The sequence below is a fragment of the Platichthys flesus genome, chromosome 6 (genome assembly GCF_949316205.1).
Source record: "Platichthys flesus chromosome 6, fPlaFle2.1, whole genome shotgun sequence".
Classification (NCBI taxonomy): domain Eukaryota; kingdom Metazoa; phylum Chordata; class Actinopteri; order Pleuronectiformes; family Pleuronectidae; genus Platichthys; species Platichthys flesus.
In genome coordinates, this window is record NC_084950.1 from 14,260,068 (window position 1) to 14,282,161 (window position 22,094).

Consider the following 22,094-nt stretch of genomic DNA (forward strand, 5'->3'; position numbering starts at 1 on the left):
ATTTTACTTTCAGTGATGATCATATTTACTTTACAATGTTCAGCCTCACTGCTGTCAAACACTAGTGGCTTGTCCACATTCAAAACGTCTCTCCCTCTGGTGGTGAAAAGATGCATTACACTTACAGATTTATCATCTCAACATTTGTTTGATTAAAAACCCTGCAGAGGGCCGACCTCAAACTGTTGATGGTTACTGTGCATCAACATTCTAATGGTTGTTTTTCCTACTCTTTAACAAGCTCAGTTTCCCCCTAACTCCTCCAGGTTTCATCCTTTTATCAGGCAGTCAGAGGCGGAAGAGGTGGATTTTGAAAGCTGGTTGTGCAGCAACATCTAACTCATTCAATCCGAGATGCACACCAACGGCACCAGCTCCACCATTTTCCAAGGTGCTCTATTAACTGGATTTGTATTATTGGTAAATGTATGTGTATATTGAGTATTCAAAATCGGTTTAAGTTGTTGGATCAATAGTTCTATAGTACTTGTACAAACCGACATGCCAAGTGAAATTCTTTCTGAACTCTTATAGGGAAGGCCGGTCTGAAAAGCCATCTTTTTATCAAATATTTTACTATAAACACTGCTAAACCTTTGTACTCGATATTCCTCTTTGGCTCAATGTCCTTTCAGCACCAACAGATTTAAATCCTTTAGGTGAAGTGTTTTGAAATAAAATGTTGAATGACTCATAAATTTGAAATCCTTGTTTTATTTACTCAAGCCTGTTTAGTATAAATTTATGCCTTGACTTTTTTAGGTGCACCCTTCCTTGCAGGCTTCTTCTTGGGTTTCAGCATCTTGGCCTTGATCTAAAGGAAGAAACAATGTTTTAGTTACAACGATGACATTTCAGATTTTCGCTTCCATCTTGAACTGATTCACTTCTTACCGAAGGGTCGTGCTTGAGGATGGCATTACGTCTTGCTGTCTTGGCGTAAGGGTTCAGCTTGAGCATTATCCTCAAGTTCTTCAGAGGATTCTTCTTCAGAACTCTGCGGTTGATCTTCTTGCTGTAATGACAATAAAACCAATTCTTAACTATGACCTACAAAACGACAGTTTGTAATGAGCCCAGAGCGTCGCTCAGAACATCTTTTATTATCAGGGTTCAGAAACACGGAATAAAAAAATCATCATAGTTGACCAGGCATTAAACATTTAAAAACTTATAAACTGAGTAGTGCTTACTTTGGTGCACAAAGTGCTTTCTGGATCTCCTCACTCTTCAGAATCCTGCTTAGGTCTGTGTTGGTCATCTTGTGCATTGGGAGGCTGAAAGAAGTGACATTGATGGCATGTTAATGAATGGAAACAAAATATTAACAGGAAATGGACCAGTCTTAAGTTACCAGAACTCAGAACTTCTTTAATATCACAGAGATTCAAAAACACGGACCATGAAGTGGAAGCTCATCACTGCAATATGTTCCAACACCAATTTGATATTTGTTACAGGATGAAAACATAACTTCATTACTCACTTGTAGCCGAGTTTAAGGGAGGCGGGTTTACGCCAGGTGCCATACAGCTCATCCAGCTTGCGGAAAGCGCTCTCAGTCCAGATGCAGAAGCGTCCAACGTGACCACCAGGGGCGAGTCTCAGGAGGTTCAGTTTGTTCACGTTCTGCAGAGTGATGCCTGCAGATACAGCACAAGCAATGATTTAACACAGAGGCTGATGGGGCATCATTTTTAATCTATTCTTAAGAGTTTCATGAGTATCCATTTAAAGCTATAGTTAATGCCAATTGGCATGATTAAAATGACAGTTTAGTTAACACAAAATTGAATAATGCTTTGATTTAAACTTTGACCACTACATAAGTGCAGCCGTATATTTTGTGTTTGACAGTACAGTGCTACTAGCTATACCACTAACAAGCATCATTGTCATCAGTGAATATCAAACACTGTTCGTGTGATAGGTCAATATTCAAAGAGATAAAAGCCAAGTGATTATATATTGTTTAAACCAAACTTAATGCAAAGAATATTGACAAGTCATCACACCTGGGATATTTCTGAAGGCTTTGGTGAGACCAGCGTCTTGGTTGTAGATGATGCATGGCCCTTTGCGTTGGATCCTTCGCCGGTTCCTCATCTTACCCTTACCAGCACGCATGCGCTGAGAGGAGTAGACCTAAAACACCACATGTACAATGTTATTTCATGTTTGAGAAAAATACCAATATATAGTCTCTATATTGATCATACAATGTTAATGCTCACAAATCATTCAAGCTAAAACTTTGAGTATATTTTTCCCTAATTATATACATGGTTTGGGTACATCAAATAAATAAATCTGACTTATCACCTTTCTGAAAATCCCACAATAGTTGAAACCTTAAATCTTTTCACTTATGGTCCAAGTAAAATTACCTTCTTGATATCATTCCAGGCTTTAAGCTTCTTCAGCAGGAGCACAGCCTCCTTGGTCTTCTTGTAACCCTCAACTTTGTCTTCCACCACCAGTGGGACCTCAGGGATTTCCTCAATGCGATGTCCTAACAGAAAAAAGAAAAATCCATATCAACTAAAGATATACACACATTGGTTGTGACTTTCAGATTCAGGTTTTAACAACGCTTGCTCAGAATTTAAGGAACATCAACACCGAGTGACAGCTTAAAGACGGCAGGCTACCGTCACCGTTCACTGGCTCAGACGCAAATTACACCATCATGGCAAGTTAAGCATTTATATCTGCCCAAAAAATATTTGCTGCAATATTTTAATGGTTCTCTATGCAATACTTTGGCTAATACACCAAAAAAGTTTACTGGATGTTACCTTTGGACATCACAAGCGCAGGAAGAGCAGTAGCAGCCAGGGCAGAGCAGATGGCATAGCGCTTCTGGGTTGTGTTGATCCTGCGGTGCCAGCGGCGCCAAGTCTTGGTTGGGGCAAACATGCGACCTCCACGACACATCTTAACCATAGTCAAGGAGGTTTGACAACTGCCGGAGTTTAATAAGTAATTCATGTAAATTTTAAAGTATTCTATACTTGCTCAGACTCAATGTTCGTCAGCCATCTGTGCCAGCATATGACAGTAGGCATCTGTCACTGATCACAGAGTAAGTCGCAAATTACACCATCATAGCAAGTCCAAAATTTTGTCTAAAGTGGCACATTCATTGATACCAAAGCAAGATAAAACAGCAAAGGTTCTATTGTGGTCAAAAGGATACATTTCCGAAAGCTCCCTGTCCAGATCGGTGAGTACCACCACCTCTCACACGGGGGATACGGGCCACAGCTCTTCCTGTACCCCAGGACTCGGCGCTGGTCTGGTGACCTGTAATACACAATTACACATCTAAATCACTAACACATTTTGCCCAAGAAAACCAACAAGCTAATCATTGTCAAACAAGTTGGTCCAGGATGCCACACCAGTGTAATGCAGTGCAATACTCACCGGCCAGTCCACTGACGGCATAGGGCTGGCGGCTGTTTTTGCGCATGTTGGTGTGAACAAAGTTCACAACATCAGGGCGGATTGGAGCCTTGAACACGGCTGGCATGACAACATTTTTGCCGGAAGATTCTCCCTTCTCGGAGTACACCGAGATCAGGGGTCGGGCACAGGCCTAGGCAGCAGAAAGGAAACTAGTGTTAAACTTCAGCTACATGTTTAGCCCCTGGGATCAATAAAGTATACCTGATTCTGATTAATTTGAGGTAAACAGTAATATGTTGCGATCTATCTTAATGAATGAGTATTGCAGGAAACGTATTGAGATTGCAGGCCCCAGGACAGCTGGCACGTGAAAACGAACTTATATACAAAACACGGGTTTAAAAAGTAATGTTTTATATTAAAACCCCCTTTTTACCTTACGTTAACAGATATGGTCACATGTTACAAGTCAGGCTCATTGATGCCACGTATTACTACAAATGACCGGAGAACAAGGTTTCCTTAGCTTAGTATGCTAATGTGACATAGCAAGCTAATCTTGACATAAACCTTTCATTAATAACAGCGACTGCTTAGGGCACGAAGAGACGGGCACCAGACCCCGGTTACTTTATTTAATAAAACCAGCCACCGTGAACATGTGTGGTAACTTCTGGTTGCTTGTGTTCGCGCTGCCACCGAAGCCACACGTGGAACTGCGAAACTGAAGCGACTCGTCCAAAATGGCTCCTCGTGTTAGCTTAGCTAGCCGGTAGCTGTCCACGTTCACGGCTCAATTAAATCTGAACTTAAACGCAAACACGGACAGACCGTGCGGCCATCTTCGCTAAGCAAAAACGCCGACTTGAGACATGGGTATAGTGAAGTATGCTGAAAAAAATATGAGCATAATTCTCACCATTTTCGTAGGATAGTTTTCGGCTCGCCGGGGAACACGCTCCACTCACGATGGCGGCCACAGAGAAAAGGAAGTTGGTAAAGCTCCTTGAATCATTTATGCCTCCGCCTCGCAGCATACTACTTCCGCCAAGCGCGTTATCGCGACTATACTTTCCTTGACCCTAGAGAAGACATGTGACAGAACTTAAATCAGTGCATAACATAATACATATGCTATTTAGTATTATTCAAGCGCCTGGTTTAAACAAAACTTCCAACGTTTGTTGCTGCAGCTGGGACTACTTCTTTACTCCATGTTGGCGAAGGCGAGGCGTAAAGACCGAACTACTTTCTTAACCAAGTGCTTTTTTGGCAGGACATTTTTTTATTTGCTTACATTTTATTTGTATATATCCCATAGTGTGTGTACCCTTTTCAATACGTATATATTAATTTATTTTCTGTATATTTAAAAAAGACAGGGTGATTACCTCTGACCCCATGACGTCAGAGTTTGAGAGCGGGCGCGCGAGAGTCAAAACATCAACATTAGCAGCGGAAAGTTTATTGTCGGTTTGAGTTAAAGTGTTTTGAGCTCGTTCCTCTGCTCTGTCCGCAGCTCTCTCTGTGACGGGAGCACTGTGGTGTTATCCAGCCATGAGCTCTAAGGTGATATCCAGCGCGAAGGAGTTCTTTAATATTCTCCGGTGAGTTGTATCATCTAAAACGTTATTAACGTAGCTTATACTTTAGCTAACGTTGACGTCAAGTTGCCGCTAGACAGTTAGTGACGCATTAAAACACTCGCTGAAGTGAATTGGTTTCTGTTTTCAGATCTCTTCAGGATGAGGAGAGCGACCATCCATTTATACACGAGGTAATTTTATTTTGTTGAATGTCAAACCTGTCACAAATCAGTGTGTCCGCCCCTGAAGTCCCAGAAGATTGTGTATTTGATCTTGTTAAGATATTATCTTATGGGAACAAGTTATTATGCTGTAGTGCACAAGATATGTATCTTTTGGGATCGTCATCTATTTATTTATAGAAGATGTTTGTGTTTTAATCACTGAGTTGCACACAGTCAACACATTTTCACCATAACATGGAGAAAATTCAGCTTATCAAGTTTTATCTTCACTTGGGAATGTCACACAATGAAGCTGTTCTACACAGAGACACAGGATCGTCGGGAATCATCTGCTGTGCATACTGCATATCTGTTTCAGGAGGAAGTCGAAATATTAAAGACGAATGGAGACAGAGTTGCTGTGGTGAATATGTACTGTGGTAACCAGCCGGTTTTCATCTGTCAAAAAGCTGTGAGTACCGTTAATGCATTAAACAAACCTTTTGTCTGCAAGGCTCAGAACAATGTAACATGTAAATCAAATTAAAAATTATTTCAAAATCGTGCATCCGTTGTTAAAGCATTGGATGTAACTTTTGGACCATGTTTTTCTTTCTTTCTTCACAAGGTCCCCAAATCAAGTGAAACTGACGATGATCAAATAACTGATTATTCAAACTGCGCTGGTGATGATGCTGATGATGCTAGTTTGCTTAAAACAGACCTGGGACCACAGCCACTCACAATCATGAAAGCAAGGTAATCAATGCTAAGAAACTTAACATGAAGCAAGTTCAAATAGGTTAATCTAACATGTGTGTCTACTACACTGTAACTGACGTGCCAAAATGTTTTTTCACAGGCAGTTACTGTCTTGGTACACATTAGCTCAAAATGCTAATGTGTCAGCTGTGGACAACAAGCCTGCGTTAAACCCTCTGTGGGTGAGATGCGACATGTCTGATCCTGCTAAAACCACCTGGTTCGGGGCGGAGACAGTCTGCATCGGCAGTAAAGTATCTGGTGTAAAACTATACTCCGTGACCTGCAAAGGTATAACTCATCAGTATTAGTGAATATTTGTTCATTATTAATTCCTGTGTGGTCTTGATGCTGCTTAGATTTCGTTTCATTCTGACTTCAATGTTTTCAGGTGCAGCGATAGATAAAAAAACGTTCATTACCTTAGATGAGCTTAAACAAGAGCACAAGAAAAGGCATCACCCCTCCTCGGTAAGTGTGCAGTGCACGTCCTCTCTTTTCAGTCAGTGTAAAGCAACATTTCTTCACCTACATCTGTCTCTACCTCTAGATGGGAATTAAAGGCAGTGCCAGGTTCCACTTGTTCGGCTCCACAGTTGTTGAGAACACCGTGATTGAGTCACAGAGCAGCGTGACAGTGGATTTCAAATGGAGTCACGTGGAGAGTGTCCTCGAGACCCCACCGCTCTCTTCTACAGCTACACTGGTGAGCTGCTTTTAAACTGAGAATTTTCTCCTCCTCTTACATAAAATACTTTTCATACAAGTCAATTCTTTATCATATTTCAAAATAAAGTTTAGAGTTTTTACAAAAAAATGATTCTTGTTGAATATTTGTTCACATGCAGAATATCAAAGTTACCAGTGGAGACACGAGAAGCCCGGTGTCCCAGATGTACAGGGAGTTGGAGTTTCTTCAGGTTTGAGTCTCAGTGATCTTGAGATGAGTGACTGAGCATCAATACACAAGCAAACAAGTGAATAAATCCGTTGTTTCAGACTCTTGCTGATGGTTTGAGAACTGGTGAGACTGAATGGATGGAACCGTTGGAAAGCACATCAGCTGTAAATCTTACCAAGGCCTACCTAGCAGGTTTCTATTTTCTTATATGAATGCACCCTTAGTAGGATTCACCACTATTTACAGTCTATTACGCAGATGTCTTTCTTTTTACTTTATTCTTTCAGAGCTACAGAATACTGCAACAACTCTAGAGGATCAGGCTCCAAACACAACTGAGGTATGATTGTATTAAAACCAACAGACCTTCCTATACTGTATTCATTTCAGAATATAGTAGCTTTCCGTCTTCTTCATATTTTCTTAAAGAGCACCAAGATGAAGTGTGGGACAGACACTCCCATCTTCAACTTCTTCGAACGAGGAGATTTAGATTTTGTGGAACAGTTGTGGGTTCGCATGAGAAAGAGTGAGTCCTAATCAAAAAATTATTTGACGTTACGTTATAATCAGGCAACAACAATGATTTTCTCCTGTTCTTTTCCATCTCAGGTGTGACTTCATATCAAGACATTGGAGACTGTCTAAAACTCGTCATCGAAGCCCTGAGATACGGAGACATCAAACCATGGGTATGGGTGGATGCAGCTTCTAGAAACTGCTTTTCACCAAGAAAATAGTGGAGGTTGTTGTCCGTGAACTTTTCTGCTTTGTCTTGTGTCGCCTCTCTCAGATTCACAGAGACAGCAACAGCTCCCTCAGTAAGCTCATCCTGCAGTCCTACCACCGGCAGATCGACCACGTGTCTCTCACAGGAGTCACACCCGTCCACATGCTGCTGGAGATGGGTTTGGACAAGATGAGAAAGGACTACATTAACTACCTCATCAGTAACTACTAACTTATCTTGATTCTCGGTCTAAATCTGTCTGCCTCTCCCAGGGACGTTATGTTTTCACCCCTGTCTGTTTGATTTGTTTTCATGTTGGCTTGTAAGCAATGTCACACAAAAACAACTGAACAGGTTTCCAAGAAATGTGGTGGTAGGATGTGGTATGGGTCAGTGGAGAACCCATTTGGTGGATAAGGGGGTGGATCCAGGAAAACCTTCATCACCTTTTTCCAAATTTCCCCAGACATCTTTATTCATTGATCTTGATTAAAGAATTAGGGACATCTCGATGAATAATATCTATGAGTGTTGATATTTGCTGCAGCTTGATTGAATATAAGGGGACAGTTGGGTCTTGGTGGAGGTACGTGCTCCACTAAGTGCCCTTCTAGTCTTTATAGTAATAATTATATAACTGGATTATAATCAACAAGCTCAATTTTTGCTTTGTCATTCAACTATTGTTTTTTTTCCTCAGCTGAACAATTGGCAACTCTAAACCACTTGGTGAGCTCATCTTTTACTTTGTATTGCTATTTTGAAATGACTCTTAAGGAAATACTGACTTTGAGTATTTAACTCTGCAGTGTTTCTACCTGAGCACTGAGGTTGATCTACAGGAGCAAGTGATCCGACTCAGAAAACTGCACCACCTGCTGGAAATAATTGTGACCTGCAGCACGTTTCTGAGTCTGCCCTTCGACCGCCTGTTCCTTCTCACACAGTAAATAGAGTATATTGTTTTTCTCCTGTAGGAGAATCCAAAGTATGTGATTGTATTGGTGACATGCGGATGAGATAATTGAACATCTTGTGTCCTCTCCTCTTGCACAGATCGTGTTTGCAGCACTATAAAACAATCCCATATGACGAGGAACATGAATTCAAACTCCAAATCAAACCAGCTCTGATCAGCCATTTGTACCAGAAGTAAGACGCGGAACCTTGTATCTGAAATTTGTAAATGACTTTTCAATATTTGCCTCCTCATTTATGTTTTAACAAAAACTAGTTGTTTGTTTCAAAAAGTGTCAAAAACAGATAGTGTGACTTCTGTGACTGGATTTTATCTCACCACTTAGATTTGGTATCAATACGCATTTTGTCCACTTGCACCACTGTCTCATCTTTAATGATCCACAGAGAGCAGCCGGTTCTGTGGGGAGCCGATGTTTTCAGCGGCCAGGGTCCTCGTGAGGTCAGAACATCGTTACAGCTCAGCGATAGACCACTGGTTGATCATGTCATGCTTGAAACAGGTGATTTTCATGCTTTGCACCAAATATGTTTTGCTATTCTTTTTACGAGTAGTACACCCCCCACCCACCACACACACACGCCCCAGGTAAAGCAATGCTAACTATTTTGTTTCTGTGTGTCTTTAGATTACCCAAATGGAACGGTTAGCGGGGACAGTGAGGATGACGCCTTGTTCTCCACCATGGTGTGCTGCAGTCTTGTCAACTTTGCATGAACTTACACAAATAAACAACAAAGGAGGTGTTCAATTCATATTTGATATTCTCTTTGTTGAAATATCAGACACACTCAATTTAAACCTATATCGAGTGCTATAGGTCTTTCTGTTAATATAATGTACTTTCTTGTTAACTTTTTTCAATGCACAACTTTCAGTCCTTTGTATATATGTTCTTTGACCCTGTCCTTGCTTTTCTATCTTTATTATTATAACATCAGATGATTTCTTTTGTATCCAATAGAGCGCGTTTGTGGAGATTGCTTTTCGCTGAATAATTCCCAGTTTCAACCAAATGAAAACACAATAAATCTGCAGTTTATCAGGTGTTTGCAATGGTCTTATTCCACAGCAGTTTTAATAAGAGAATCCAACTTGTTACACGGCTATTCACACAGTGTGAGTGTCTGGAACTAAATTAATTATCAGCTCAACCAATGGGTTTTAACAGCAAACACTGTTTACACGTCAAATGAATGAATTCTATCATTCTCTTCTCATCAGTTCAAATAATGCATTTATGTTCACACATGTCCATTAAAGAGATGATGCATTTACAAAAGGAGTGTTTGTGTTTTCATATGTGTGTCGGTGTCATTGTAAACATGCACACTTTCTAGTTCCGCCGCCGCAGCAGGAACATGAGGAAGATGGCACTGAGCAGAATAGAGAGGGTGCACACGGTCGGAACAACAATCTCAGTGACCATCTCCATGTGGCTGGTCAGAGGGTCTGCAAACCACAAAGCACACAAATGCAAACACATTAACTCACCAGCATTTGTATAATGTTCAGACACGTATGAAGCGAGACAACATGCTCAAGCACAGCACTCAAAGGGTTAATGTTGTTTCCCCCTAAATCAAATCACCCTCTATGTAATTTGCAGGTGGAATGAGTGATTCCTTACCATGTATAAGTCTTAGAATATTGGCAGCAGTAGTCCGCTGTTCCTCTAATAAAAAGAGAGAAATGACTCAGAGTTGATTAACAGCACTTTAACCCTTTGAGAGCTGCATGCAGCTCCTGGGGAATATTTCAGGAGGCAGCGTTAGAACCACAGCAAAATAACTCTAAATCCAATCTTTTCTCTGAAATGCTGTTTATTGTGAGCAGTCATCAGCAAACATTGCTGAATCCTGTTCCAAAAAGTCATGTTGACTTCATATTTTCTAAATTTATTTCACTAAATCAGACAGTTTCGCTGTTAGGATGTGTTTTCAGTAAATTTACAGTTCTGCTATATGGAAGTCCACTGATCAGCCCAATTTTTTTTAAGTTTTAGTCAAAGCAGGACTGTTATTGGTTCCAAATTAGATTTAATCACATCAGTAAAACTGAGCACCAATAAAGAGATAGTTTTCACTGTTTACGAGGAGTATAGGCTTGTTTGAAAGGCAGGTGTAAAACTGCAAGGGCACAACTCTGTTAGTCACATTTTAAAACACAATCACAAAGCAAGAGGAAGAAATAAATCAAATCAACGGAAGACAAATACCAAAGTTCTAAACTTCGTCATGCACTGGCCAAACCTTTGGCATTTCTGCATGTTCCTTGGATTTTCTTCTAGCTGGAGGGGCAAACAAAGAAGATATCTCAGATATTCTGTGGCAAATTCTCTCTCTTATATTTCCAGAATAAACTGATAAATTGGTTTTCTGGGGTGCTCCAAGAACAGCGACACAAATTCAAGTCAAATTATATTCAAATTATCAGTATACTTTACTATATTCAGTAGTTTTTGATATATTTAGGGCAGAATCTTTATTTGTTTACCCCAGCTAGTTGTTCACCTCTGATGAATTGTTGATTAGGTCGGGGATGCTAGAGATGAACTTACCTGCTGCTAAGAGCTGGTTGCTAGAAGAACAGGTCTCAACTGCCTTCCTCCTCCAGTTCTCAACCTGTGAAGGGTTAGCATGCAATTACACATCATTACTGACATATATATGTGACATACATAGATTGTTAACCACTTCATCTACAAACCATCATTTCAGATTAAATTAGTTCAAGTGTACGTATCATTTTAATTGTGAAAAAAGGATTAGAAGTAGGTTTGCAACCTTTTCTCTCACCTCTCTCTGATTGGGAAATCCGTTGGAGCTGATGATGCGTTTGTAGAACTGAACAGAAGCTTTGGGATAGCGAGGCTTGTTTTTATTCCTGAAGTCCACATAGTACAAGCCAAACCTCTCGGAGTAGCCCTCGTCCCATTCAAACTTGTCCAGCAGGGACCAGGCCGTGTAGCCCTTCACGTTGACCCCGTCCTTGATAGCTGAGCGACATCACAGGGAGCAGACAGGTTGGATTAGACGCGGAAGGACAGACCTAAAGAAATAGGCTTTCATTTAATCGTGTTGTAAAATATGCATGAGTTCACTGACCTTTCAGCATCTCGTTGATGTAGTCTTTGAAATACTGTATCCTCCAGTCGTCACACAGCTCTGTGCACAACATCTTCTCAGAGACCCCATTCTCTGTCACATAGATCGCTGGGTTTCCATACTGAGTCTAAACAGGAAATAAATAAGGATTTGGTTGTGGGGTCAACAATCCTGCTGTGCTTCCTTTACTCTACATTATACACTAGTGGTTACCTTGACAAAATTGAGCAGGCGCCTGAAACCCCAAGGCACAGAGTAGAGCCACTCTGACCCGGGGTCGGGCCAACGTGGGTCCACCAGCTCAGCCAGGTCACGGTCGGTGAAGTAGCTGCTGCTGCTGCGGCCTGACGGGTTGTTCTTCTGGGTGATGTAGCGGGTGGTGAAGTGGCCGATGCCGAGGAAGTCGCAGGTCCCCTTGATGTAGCTCTTCTCTTGGGGGGAGAAGGTGGGCAGGCGAGACGTCCCGAGGCCCTGCTGCGAACTCTTCCTTCCTGCATCACAACCAGCGATCACTTCATTGCACTAGAGACCCACGTGATTTATTCAGGATTAACTGCTCACAATTCGACTCACCGATAAAGTCTTTCATCACTTGGGGGTAGTCTCCGTGAAAGACTGGCGTGGCGAACCAGCCCAGGTAGAACTGGACGTATCTCTCAGCTGCTTCGATGTCTTTCTGGTTGCTGATGTCCACCGGCTCTCCCCAGTCCCCGGACAGAGAGATGCCGACCTGACCTGCAGAGGAGGAGAGCAGCTCACAGCACTCACACATACTGAATCAAGACAATGTGCTTTACTCTCAAAGCTCTTGTTTACCTTTTTGCTTCGCCCTCCATTGTGTATCATAAGTGTGCCACACTTTGGCATGGGCCTGTGAAAAATATTTATTGTTTTTAGATATCATGGTTAGCCTAGTGTCTAATTGAATATTGTTTCTGCATTCATATACCTTGATAATGTGGTGGGCAGCTTTGTATGCACCAGTTCCTCTCAGCCTCAGTCCTGGAGCGTGCTCGCCTGTCTCATAGCCTTCGACTGCTACTGACTGTGGTCCAGAAAAGTGTGCAACAATGAGGCATGCCATAGAGTAACTATTAAAAAAAATGCTTTGAGGTGGGTGTTTATTTTGAACCTACCCACGGATTGTTGAAAGTGATCCAATACTTGACTCGGTTTCCAAATCTTTCAAAGCACAAGTTGGCAAATTCATTGAAATGGTTGACCATGCTTATATTCTGCCATCCGCCGTATTTTTCATGTAAGACCTAGAAAAGCAGTGTTTAGAGAGTTTAGTGTTTCGGTAAAATAAAGTTCTGCAGCTAAATTTGCGGCTCATCTGTATTTTGCATCCAAACCTGGGGAAGATCCCAGTGATACAGAGTGACGATGGGAGTGATGTTGTTTTCCAGCAGCTGGTCAATCAGGTCACTGTAGTACTGTATTCCCCTTTCGTTGATATGGTCGGCTGAAGATTGTGATTAAAATCAACATGAATGTTCTGATTCAGCTGCTTGCAAAGAAAAACCTCCTGAGTTGTAAAGGGACTGCAGTGACTCACACTTTATGCCGGTGGGGAAGAGTCGAGGCCACGAGATGGAGAAGCGATAGTGGTTCAGTTTCAGCTCCTTTATCAGAGAAACATCGTCCTGGGTAACACACAATCACAACGCAGTGAGACGTTTGTTTTACATTCCTCTTCTTCTGTTCTCTCCATTCCCCCCCCCCCCACACACACCTTGACTCTGTAGTAGCCCTCACAGGAGGAGTCCCCTGTGTCATTCTGCTGGATTTTGCCTTTCTTGTGACTGAACACGTCCCAGATGCTCAGTCCTTTTCCATCTTTGTCCCAGGCTCCTTCTGTTTGATAGGCTGAACTGCCGGCACCCCACGAAAATCCTACAAAATACCACGATATCACCAGTTACAGAATAATTCAAATGAACTGTATCTATAACTGCAAAAGGTACCAAAAAAAAGAAACAACTTGGGCGTACCAGCCGGAAAAGTGCCATAATAGAAGGAGCCGTGGTCGTTCTTTGTCCAGTCGAAGTCCTCAGCCGCAGACAGACACAGCACCAACATAAACACATGGCACACAGCGAATGCACAGCGGGGCCGCATGGTACTTCTGAACCTGCAGCACTGTCACCGTCCGATACTCCTCCAGGTCCCTCAACAGTCGTCTGCACACAAACAAGGGCCTTTCAGCATCAACTCATGGAAACAAGTTGCAGGATATCCAGGGCACAAAATACACAATGCTTACAAACCTCTGTCCTGCAATTATCTAAAATATATCATACAATCTCACTGAACGTTCTGGAAGGGTCCAACCTGATGCTCTACGAGGGGTCCACGTCCCTCAGTGCCGAGCCAAATGCCCCCTATTCAAAGTCAATGGAGTGTGAGCTCAACTTGCTGAGGCAGACAGATCCCACACAAACTATGGTTTCACCTCTGTAAGCAAAGTTGACGTTAGACAGGTTGATATATTTACGCTGCACCATCACAGGACAAAGGATGGACTCTACCACACAAAGAGACCACATGCAATACACCTAACCTGCGTTATTTGACGGTTAGAAGGAAATGTGCAGTTCATTTTTGCAGAGTGAAGATTCACGTCCATATTTACATGCTGACAACTTGGAGAGTATCGACAGAATTAACTTGAATTTCCATTTCACGTGTCTACACATTAAATGTTTACCTTATAATCTAATCATCCTGAAATGGTTGTGATGCATAAGATTTGAACTGATACTGCACAACGATCAAAAATAAATTTATATAAAACCAATGAAATAAATTTGTTTTTTTTTGGTCTCATTGTTCTCCTGCAATTAAGTCTTTCATTTTTCTCTGATCATATTTCCATATTATCTGATTCACAATATCAAATGTACAGACTATGATGTAAACCAGCCCGTGTACCTTAGGAAGAATTCATTTGCAGAGGGTGTGCTGAGCCTGTGTGGTGGGTGTGTGGGAGCCCTCCTGGAAGAGCAGGGCGCGTGTAGAAAGCTGAATATATCTGTTGGTGCACTCTCTATTGTATGTTGCACCACCGTTCTCCAGAGCGGTCCCTGCTGTCAGTGTGAAAGCTGGCCTCATTGTGGGGCTCGCTGCATTGTTTCACATGTTTAGAAAAATGCTGAATGGTTGGCGAGTGGAAAGTGTTGGCACTGCATTACCCATTGGCCTGGGTCAGATTAGGACAGATTAATGTACAGGTGTGACCTTAACAGAGTGTCTGAGAGAGAAACTGAAAACAATATGTCCAAGACAGGAAGTCAACAAACAGTAAGTGAGATCAAAATAAAGAACTTTGCATTGTCAACATACACTTCTCAGGATTGTGCAAAAATAAATTGATGGTCCAGTTACAGTCACAATTACTGATTAACAGATTTATCCGGTTTTCATCATAAGTCAGTGTTGTGTGTCAGAAGTCAGGTTCTAGGTCTATACTCTGAGAAAAGAGTGATGTTGGAAGTCTTTCAGAGATCAGGAACAATAACCTACGTCTAAGTGGTAGAATAGAGTTTGAAAATCATGACTCAGTTTATCAGCACAGTATCTTCGTCCCGACTGTCCTTCCACATATTTCATCTGGGCCCTAAGGTTTATTCACTTTAAAATGGACACCAAGTTCCCAAAATGAAGGGATGATTTATTTAGCATGGCTGATGATCATGCGATATTCTCCGTATGGATGGATTAAGGAACTAAGTTGGCGTTTGTCCCCGAGGTTATTTAGATTCCTGCATGTCACAATGATTAAATTCATCTATCTTATTCTTATGGACGAATCCAGTCTGCCTCATTGTTCTCTTGACCTCTTAATTAACCTCTATGCTTTCTTTAAGTGTCTCAAAAGAGAAGATATCTTTACATTTCAGGATATGAATTAAGTCCTTTGTTAACCGTAGTTTATAAGGGAAACCTGTAATTTGTGGATGATATCTTTCTATCCACACAGAAGTATTCATTTTAAGATCAGTCCAGTGAACACTATTCAAAACATTTTATTTTGTGCTTACAATGATAATTTCTTCCATAATACATACACACTATATTCTTATATGGCCCAGCCATACATTTCATGCTAACAGAAACATCTCAACATCTGATTCTGAAGTGAACTTGTTCAGTCTCTTATCTTTAGCATAACATATTCACTAAGCTATTAAGCATCTAATAACACTGTCCGACTGCATTTCAGTGAGACAGGTCTCAAGGTTTTTCACAAAGTTTGACACATGAATTCTGACATGGTTTGAAATAAAGGAAATGAAATCAGGCAAAGGAGAGGATACTGTTACGGCACGTCATTTCACTGTAACTCACTTCATCCAAATAAATTAAACTTACCAAGTGATCATACAAAATAGGTGAACAAAGAAATTGCTGTATTCAGAGGTGCAAACATAGAAGCCCCGTAAAATGCTGCGGGTCTCAGTAATCGTCTTCATTCTCGTCCTCATCCTCCTCAGGCACAAATCTGAGCTCATTATCATCATCTAATTCAGCTTCCTCATCACCCTCATCATCATCGTCGTCCTCTTCTTCCTCCTCCTCGTCCATGTCATAATCTACAGCGGCGTTCAGTAGCAGTTTGGTTTGATTGATTTCGCTCTCATCATCAAGGTTAATTTGAACCTGAAATATAAAACAAATCATTAGTGACAATGTAAGTCTACAACTGTTAGCTAATAGATACAGACATGTTTGAAATAAAGTTCTATCATCATATTGTATTTTACATTATTTGAGGAAAAGCTAAATTATGGTATGTTAGTAGCAGAATTCAGAGACGTTTCTAATTCTGAGGTAAAAATGTCCAACACTCTTCAAAGTGATCACAAGATGTTTAGTTTAGAAAATGAATTCCATCATTTATGTCATTTGGTCTCTGCATTGCTAGAACGCACTGGAAGAATCTGATTATTCCAATGAATAAAAAAAAATCTATAGCTCAGCAACTAGCCTTTTTAAATGCTGGCTGGCAATATTAAAACATCAGAGAGTGGCTATGCACTCTACTTATTTAAAGTTTAAAATCTCAAACATGGCAATTTTACACTGGCTCCACATAGACATACCTCAACACTACTACCAGGCAGCCTTTCCTGGATCTATCAGGGATGTTTGTGCATTTGTATTGGTTTGTTGTTCTGCTTATTGTGTAGCACTTTGTTAGAGTGTTTCTTAAAGTGCTACATAAATAAAGTTAACTTTTTAACAATAAAATGTTACCTAATTTTGTATTCACCATTTCAATTGTTTTTGCATGGATTTAAATGTATCAATTAGGATATCCAAACTGTAAAACATCTCTAGCAAGATGGTACAAAAGCATAGTGTATTGGTCGATCATGCAAATATCAACCAATACCAAACTCAAATGATCAATACTCAACAAACATGAGAAAGGCTATTGGTGAGAATATATAGACTGATCTATGAGCACTTTGCCAGGTTGTTCATGGTGAAGGCGTTTACCTCAGGCTCTGGGGACAGGCGTTGAGAGGCTCCGTCCTCTTCCGATTGAGCGTTAATGATTGATTTCAAGGCCCCTTCTTCAAACTGAAACACATCGTGAACACAGGATACATAAACACCGGGTATAACAAACATTGACCCCCTCTATCCTGAACCCCCACTCACCTTCAGTCTGTTCAGCTGGTCTTGTAGCATCACTTTGATTTTGAGGAGAGTCTCCTCTTCCTTCTTCAGCTCCTGCAGACGGCTGTGCATCTTTGTTGGTGCTGCAGCAGTCAGACCATTCCCTCAGCGCTGAAGAAGGAAGACATCATTGATAAGCGACACAGTAACATGCCATTTTATTATTTAAACTTTGTTTTCCATATAAACTAATCTGTTCGCAAAGTGGATCGGGGTGGAAACCTGTCAAAACCTACCTGTACTGCAGGTTGTGCAATACTGCCTTGTGTGTATATAGCATTATTTATACTTATATGATATAATATGTTTACTCACATTTTTACTTTCACTAAATGTTATATTTACATTATCTTATCTTAAGTAAGTATCTTTACAAAACACATCACGTGTTTAGTATCCTAGTCCAAACTGTGTGGAATAGAATTAGAGTTCCTTCACTATTTCACCTACTGGTTTATATTATGTACACTACTTTATACTTTATAGATTTAGTAGAGTTAGTCCTTTAGGGAGTGATATGTGCCTGACAGCTTGCTGCAGTAACACAAGAATTTCCATCCATCCATCCATTGCTGTTTACATCTCCAGAATGAAAAATTTCAATTTGAAAAGGCGACATATCTGCTTATCAGCTACAAACAATTGTAAGTATTTAGAAGTGCTATATAGCAGTGAAGTTAACAAAGTTATGAACAGATTGGTGATAATCTTAACAGTAGCACTGCGTCCATTAAATAAAGGTAAACACTTTGTGTTGTTGCTTGCTGCTAGCTGCTAGCTTGCTGCTCTGGAAAAACTATTTGGCTGACTTGCGGTCCCGAGAAATGAATCGTTTTCCACAGTTACACATGAAGTGAGATTATTACCTCTAATTATAAATCCAGCGTAAACTCCATATCAATGTCGAGGGCGGTAAAACATAAAAAAGAAGGAGCTTCCGACTGCTTTTAATTAGCTGCGTTGCTACAGGCTAAAGTTTGGGTCCTGCGCTTATGATGTCATATCCGGGTCTTCTTCTTCTTCTTCTTTTACGGCAGCTGGATTCCAGAATGTTGCATTACTGCCACCTACATGATTCATTCATTATGCCGTTAGCTTATATCCGTTGTCCAGTCAAGTCGTAATTAAAAACTTAAAAATACCTTTCCTCCCTTGTGCATCTGTACATTCTAAGATGCTCCGTACACTGCTCCTTACACTGCCCCCAGCCCGTCCTATTCCCTGAAGATAATCAATCATTATTGGTCTTACCTGTACAAATTCCCCAAATGACATAAGTATGTGTTTTACTGTTCTTCAAGTCTGTGAATTTTAAAGACTTTTATACCACAAAGAGCACAACTCAATTGTGTTATCAATTGTGTTATCACTTTTGGTAAAATACACCTACATCTGCTTCGCCATCATTCTTCAGGCTAAGTCTAATGCACAACTTTGTATTAGTGCTTCAGTTATTTACCCTTAAATCTCTATTATTATGTATTATGTATGTTTATTATATGTATAATATACATCTTATACTTCAAAAATATTGTTTTGTCAACATTTCCATTGGTAAAATGAAATTTTTTTCATAGTTCTGGTGGCGAATCTTTCATCTCACTGCAGTGAACTTATTCTTGACTCAATTTGACTATAGTCATACAGTCAATGTCCACTGCTGCTTTCAGGATCCACCATCAGCTGCTGTCTCAATTGTGGTCCACACCCACTATCAGAGAAAAAAAAAAAAAAACTGTTAATAATAATATACATTGCGTATTATTTATCCAATTATATATTAAGTTATTTGTGTATATGTTGAGTGTGTCTATTTGTGTGCATTTTCTTTCTTTAAAGGAAAACTCACGATCACAAAGTAAAATACATTACATATGTTATAAACCAAACATGTACAGTCACGTCACAAGCTACATTTAAATTTACTTTAAACGATTGTAAATGGTTTACGTGAGACGTGAAATAAAAAGTCATATCCTGAAATTCTGTTGAGAAGATGAGTACGACCCTTTCTTCTTGGGAAACCAAGTAAAATTTGATACTCTCCAAATGAAAAATCACTTAAGTATATATTGATATATACATAATAAATGTAGTTTGGGTAATTCATCTCACGGCCCTCAAAGCAACAGATTTAGATTGTTTGTTTCTTCTCTTTAAGATAACTCCCAAGGATGGATGTCCTGGACTTGCAACATGATATTCATCTTTCTGATCCACATCGGCACCTTTGTGACCTTCCCTATCATAGGATGGTTTGTACAGAAAGTAAGCTGAAATGATCCCCTCATCAGTCTCACCCAAGCATGTCCAATCGCCCTCTGAGGATAAAAGCAACCAATCATCTGCTACTGATCTTGTCTGCAGATGGTGTCTAACTACCAGAGGATGGTAGTGTTTCGTCTTGGGCGAGTTTGTCCTCCGAAGGGCCCTGGGATTGTCCTCGTGCTGGCTCTCATTGACCAGTAGCAGAAAGTCGACCTGTGTTCCCCATGCTTTCAACATCCCTCCTTGCCAGGTAATCAACGAAACAGACTAAATAACTTATGTTCCTGAAAACCAAACAGGTGAAATAGATGCTATATGTACATAGATGCTTAGAGTTTGTTCATTCAACGTACACCTTTATTTCCGTTGGTTGTGTACTTTTTACTTTGTCATACAGATGGCAGTGTGGGTACACTGTTGTTCAGTATGAGGGTAAAGAGAGTAATCAGATGAGCTCAACAATGTCCCTCAGGCAAGTTGTGATGAAGAGATGCTCAACCAGGTAACACTCAGACTCATGAAACGTTCTTTTGTCAAGTTGGGGCTTGTTTCCAATTTGACATCAGCTCGGGAGATGGACAACATCACAGTTACTTTGTCGATTTAAGCCAAGATAATGGTTCATATGTTGTTGTAAACAGTGTTGTATCAGATCACACATAAAAATAAGTAGGTCAAAGTTCAGTTCATACAGATGAAAATAAACTAGTTCATGTTCATAGTAAAACGTTTTTCAATTTTGAACCAAGTTCATGGTTGTAAAAATGAACTAGTTCATGTTAATTTATTCAATTTAGTATTTTATGATTATGTGACAAACTTACGTGATGTACATAGTTATTAATCAAAGGTGTTGGGCCATGTATGTGTGTGGCTTTGGTCACTTTTACATTGAGTACTGACTGGGAGCGTCTCATCTTATGTTGTTGTACTGAGCGCGCACAAAATGTTGACTGGTCATTTTTCATGATGTTTAAATGTAGCCTCATACACTCAGGAGTGAAATTAATACAAAGTAATCTTCATATCCTGATCAGGTTCTAATACCCACGCGGGCGAGCCAGTCTCCACTCCGAGACACAATGTCAAATTAACGCCCACTCATTCCATGGTGCACATTTTCTGCAAACATTACGTTACGGACGAGCATGGTCGGTTTCACCCTTTTCCCATCTCAGAAAGAGAGGGAGATGCATGGAGATGGAGCAGAGCTCCAGAGTTCAGGGTTGTAGGGACCGTGGCCATTCATAGTTCTCCATAGCTCTTCATTCAGTTCGGATTCCCTCAGCTCCAAGACTCAGGGACCACATTTCACACAGTGTCACCAAGCACATCCACCATGGCTTAACTGGTTAAAAAATGAAGAGAAAAATAACATTGCAAGCCCCGAGACAAGGGCAGTTAGGCCTAGAGCCAAGGGCAAAATGTTTACCACAAAACAAAATAAGACAATGTCATGTCCCCTTAATCCCTACAGGGGGACCTCACACTCTTCGGAAAGGGAACAATTCCCTTTCCAAAGAGTGTGACAGCCCAGTGTCATGCATACCAGTGTCCCGCATATGCAGTTAACCCGTGGGTGTTTTCAACTATTTCTCTGGGGTACAGACTACAGTTTGCTATGGGTGTCAAGATGACGGCCAAAGCGACCCTTTGGGGTGTCAGGCAGGGTTGTGAATGGCACCTGTGACTAGAGGCTGGCTCCTTCTTAAATAAATGTGTTGGATCTGTGTGAAGTATTCAGGCTCCAAAATATTTCATGCACCTTATTCAGGGTCATCATGTTTTGTTGAAAAAATACATCTCCAATGTAGGAGCGTACATCAACCTCCAAGGCAGCTCTCGATTGCTGCAGTTGCAGAAGATAGCTCGGAGGATAATAATGTGGGGCAGAACCAGGGTGAAGTGTTGGAATAGATCCGGCAGAGATACGGCCGGGCAGTTGTAGATCTCTTCGCCTTGCAAGAAACTCTCAGTGTCTTATTTTCATCCCCCTGTTGGGCATGAAGGCACCCTTTGGGGTGGATGCTCTGGTGCACCCGTGGCTAAACGTGCTGTTATATGCATTCCCCCCTCTTAGCCTAATCTCCTCCACCCTAGACAGGGTGACGGAGCAGAGTTTGATGCTAATCGTGATGGCCGTTAAACATTGGGTGACAGAAATAATACAGATTCTGGCAGGCGAGCCATGGCCCATCTCCATTCTCAGAGATCTTCTGTCCCAGGCACACAGAAAGATTTACCATCCTCTCCCAGACAATCCAGCTCGCTAGGCTTGGCCCTCGTACCTGTTTTCTGCAGAACTACCGATGCAGGTCATTGACACCATCCAGAGAGAAAGATTCTCCCCCACGACCCGTGTTCTTTACGAAGGTTAATGGCGGGTATTTGAGGAGTGGTGTGATGCACGGCACACAATCCCTTATCAGTGCTCAGTGGTGGTTGTGTTGTGTTCCTGCAGGAACTGGTAGAGAAAAGGTAGGCCTTTGCGACATACA

At 41.0% G+C, this 22,094-nt stretch overlaps 4 protein-coding genes and 3 non-coding genes across 11 annotated transcripts; 1 reads left to right on the forward strand and 6 right to left on the reverse strand.

Annotated features, from left to right (window-relative positions):
* Positions 1-694: 694 nt before the first annotated feature.
* Positions 695-4,489, reverse strand: LOC133954938 (large ribosomal subunit protein uL4A). The gene is made up of 10 exons (XM_062389527.1): positions 4,331-4,489; positions 3,430-3,601; positions 3,200-3,306; positions 2,799-2,937; positions 2,388-2,512; positions 2,016-2,145; positions 1,487-1,643; positions 1,194-1,277; positions 895-1,015; positions 695-814 (listed from the first exon to the last, which is right to left on the reverse strand). Exons 1-10 carry the CDS (start codon positions 4,331-4,333, stop codon positions 743-745), a joined length of 1,110 nt encoding a protein of 369 aa, XP_062245511.1. The 5' UTR covers positions 4,334-4,489; the 3' UTR covers positions 695-742.
* LOC133956014 (small nucleolar RNA SNORD18) lies at positions 1,357-1,427 on the reverse strand. The gene has a single exon (XR_009921052.1). It is a non-coding gene; the product is annotated as a small nucleolar RNA SNORD18 (small nucleolar RNA).
* On the reverse strand, positions 2,596-2,695 carry LOC133956017 (small nucleolar RNA SNORD16). Its single transcript, XR_009921055.1, has one exon. It is a non-coding gene; the product is annotated as a small nucleolar RNA SNORD16 (small nucleolar RNA).
* Positions 3,016-3,113, reverse strand: LOC133956016 (small nucleolar RNA SNORD16). Its single transcript, XR_009921054.1, has one exon. It is a non-coding gene; the product is annotated as a small nucleolar RNA SNORD16 (small nucleolar RNA).
* A 349-nt stretch (positions 4,490-4,838) lies between the features above and the next one.
* Positions 4,839-9,666, forward strand: zwilch (zwilch kinetochore protein). The gene is made up of 18 exons (XM_062389771.1): positions 4,839-5,018; positions 5,146-5,188; positions 5,541-5,633; positions 5,790-5,920; positions 6,024-6,214; positions 6,315-6,394; positions 6,474-6,629; positions 6,772-6,843; positions 6,923-7,016; positions 7,112-7,164; positions 7,254-7,353; positions 7,437-7,516; positions 7,618-7,774; positions 8,255-8,283; positions 8,364-8,500; positions 8,611-8,706; positions 8,920-9,035; positions 9,162-9,666. Exons 1-18 carry the CDS (start codon positions 4,969-4,971, stop codon positions 9,248-9,250), a joined length of 1,767 nt encoding a protein of 588 aa, XP_062245755.1. The 5' UTR covers positions 4,839-4,968; the 3' UTR covers positions 9,251-9,666.
* A 178-nt stretch (positions 9,667-9,844) lies between these two features.
* On the reverse strand, positions 9,845-13,997 carry lctlb (lactase-like b). 5 transcript variants are annotated; one of them, XM_062389773.1, is made up of 15 exons: positions 13,911-13,997; positions 13,635-13,823; positions 13,376-13,536; positions 13,199-13,286; positions 12,996-13,105; positions 12,777-12,905; positions 12,590-12,685; positions 12,457-12,511; positions 12,214-12,375; positions 11,854-12,131; positions 11,641-11,767; positions 11,332-11,531; positions 11,094-11,157; positions 10,164-10,208; positions 9,845-9,985 (listed from the first exon to the last, which is right to left on the reverse strand). In XM_062389773.1, the coding sequence occupies exons 2-15, from the start codon at positions 13,759-13,761 to the stop codon at positions 9,870-9,872; spliced, it is 1,758 nt and encodes a 585-aa protein (XP_062245757.1). In that variant the 5' UTR covers positions 13,762-13,823; positions 13,911-13,997; the 3' UTR covers positions 9,845-9,869. The 5 variants fall into 5 exon arrangements, 4 of the variants coding, with proteins under 4 accessions (XP_062245757.1, XP_062245756.1, XP_062245760.1 ...); XR_009920845.1 differs by lacking the exon at positions 13,911-13,997 and adding an exon at positions 10,752-10,823 and having other exon boundaries at positions 9,897-9,985; positions 13,635-13,878; XM_062389772.1 differs by lacking the exon at positions 13,911-13,997 and having other exon boundaries at positions 13,635-13,878.
* A 1,653-nt stretch (positions 13,998-15,650) lies between these two features.
* On the reverse strand, positions 15,651-18,355 carry snapc5 (small nuclear RNA activating complex, polypeptide 5). Its single transcript, XM_062389778.1, has 4 exons — positions 18,195-18,355; positions 17,311-17,439; positions 17,146-17,229; positions 15,651-16,302 (listed from the first exon to the last, which is right to left on the reverse strand). The coding sequence occupies exons 2-4, from the start codon at positions 17,398-17,400 to the stop codon at positions 16,099-16,101; spliced, it is 378 nt and encodes a 125-aa protein (XP_062245762.1). The 5' UTR covers positions 17,401-17,439; positions 18,195-18,355; the 3' UTR covers positions 15,651-16,098.
* Positions 18,356-22,094: the final 3,739 nt, after the last annotated feature.

What these genes read in the sequence shown, in the direction of transcription:
- zwilch (XM_062389771.1), top strand. Translation starts at nt 4,969, where the DNA reads ATGAGCTCTAAGGTGATATCCAGCGCGAAGGAGTTCTTTAATATTCTC. An exon ending in TACCAAGGCCTACCTAGCAG is followed by an intron (nt 7,017 to 7,111) that starts GTTTCTATTTTC and finishes TTATTCTTTCAG; the next exon opens with AGCTACAGAATACTGCAACA. An exon ending in AGGCTCCAAACACAACTGAG is followed by an intron (nt 7,165 to 7,253) that starts GTATGATTGTAT and finishes ATTTTCTTAAAG; the next exon opens with AGCACCAAGATGAAGTGTGG.
- LOC133954938 (XM_062389527.1), bottom strand. An exon ending in TGCCGTCAGTGGACTGGCCG is followed by an intron (nt 3,307 to 3,429) that starts GTGAGTATTGCA and finishes TGTGTATTACAG; the next exon opens with GTCACCAGACCAGCGCCGAG. An exon ending in AAAGCACTTTGTGCACCAAA is followed by an intron (nt 1,016 to 1,193) that starts GTAAGCACTACT and finishes TTGTCATTACAG; the next exon opens with CAAGAAGATCAACCGCAGAG.
- lctlb (XM_062389773.1), bottom strand. Translation starts at nt 13,761, where the DNA reads ATGCGGCCCCGCTGTGCATTCGCTGTGTGCCATGTGTTTATGTTGGTG. An exon ending in AGGGCTACTACAGAGTCAAG is followed by an intron (nt 13,287 to 13,375) that starts GTGTGTGTGGGG and finishes TGTGTTACCCAG; the next exon opens with GACGATGTTTCTCTGATAAA. An exon ending in ATGGAGGGCGAAGCAAAAAG is followed by an intron (nt 12,376 to 12,456) that starts GTAAACAAGAGC and finishes CCTCCTCTGCAG; the next exon opens with GTCAGGTCGGCATCTCTCTG.
- snapc5 (XM_062389778.1), bottom strand. Translation starts at nt 17,400, where the DNA reads ATGCACAGCCGTCTGCAGGAGCTGAAGAAGGAAGAGGAGACTCTCCTC. An exon ending in ACCAGCTGAACAGACTGAAG is followed by an intron (nt 17,230 to 17,310) that starts GTGAGTGGGGGT and finishes GATGTGTTTCAG; the next exon opens with TTTGAAGAAGGGGCCTTGAA. An exon ending in GCCTGTCCCCAGAGCCTGAG is followed by an intron (nt 16,303 to 17,145) that starts GTAAACGCCTTC and finishes TTTATATTTCAG; the next exon opens with GTTCAAATTAACCTTGATGA.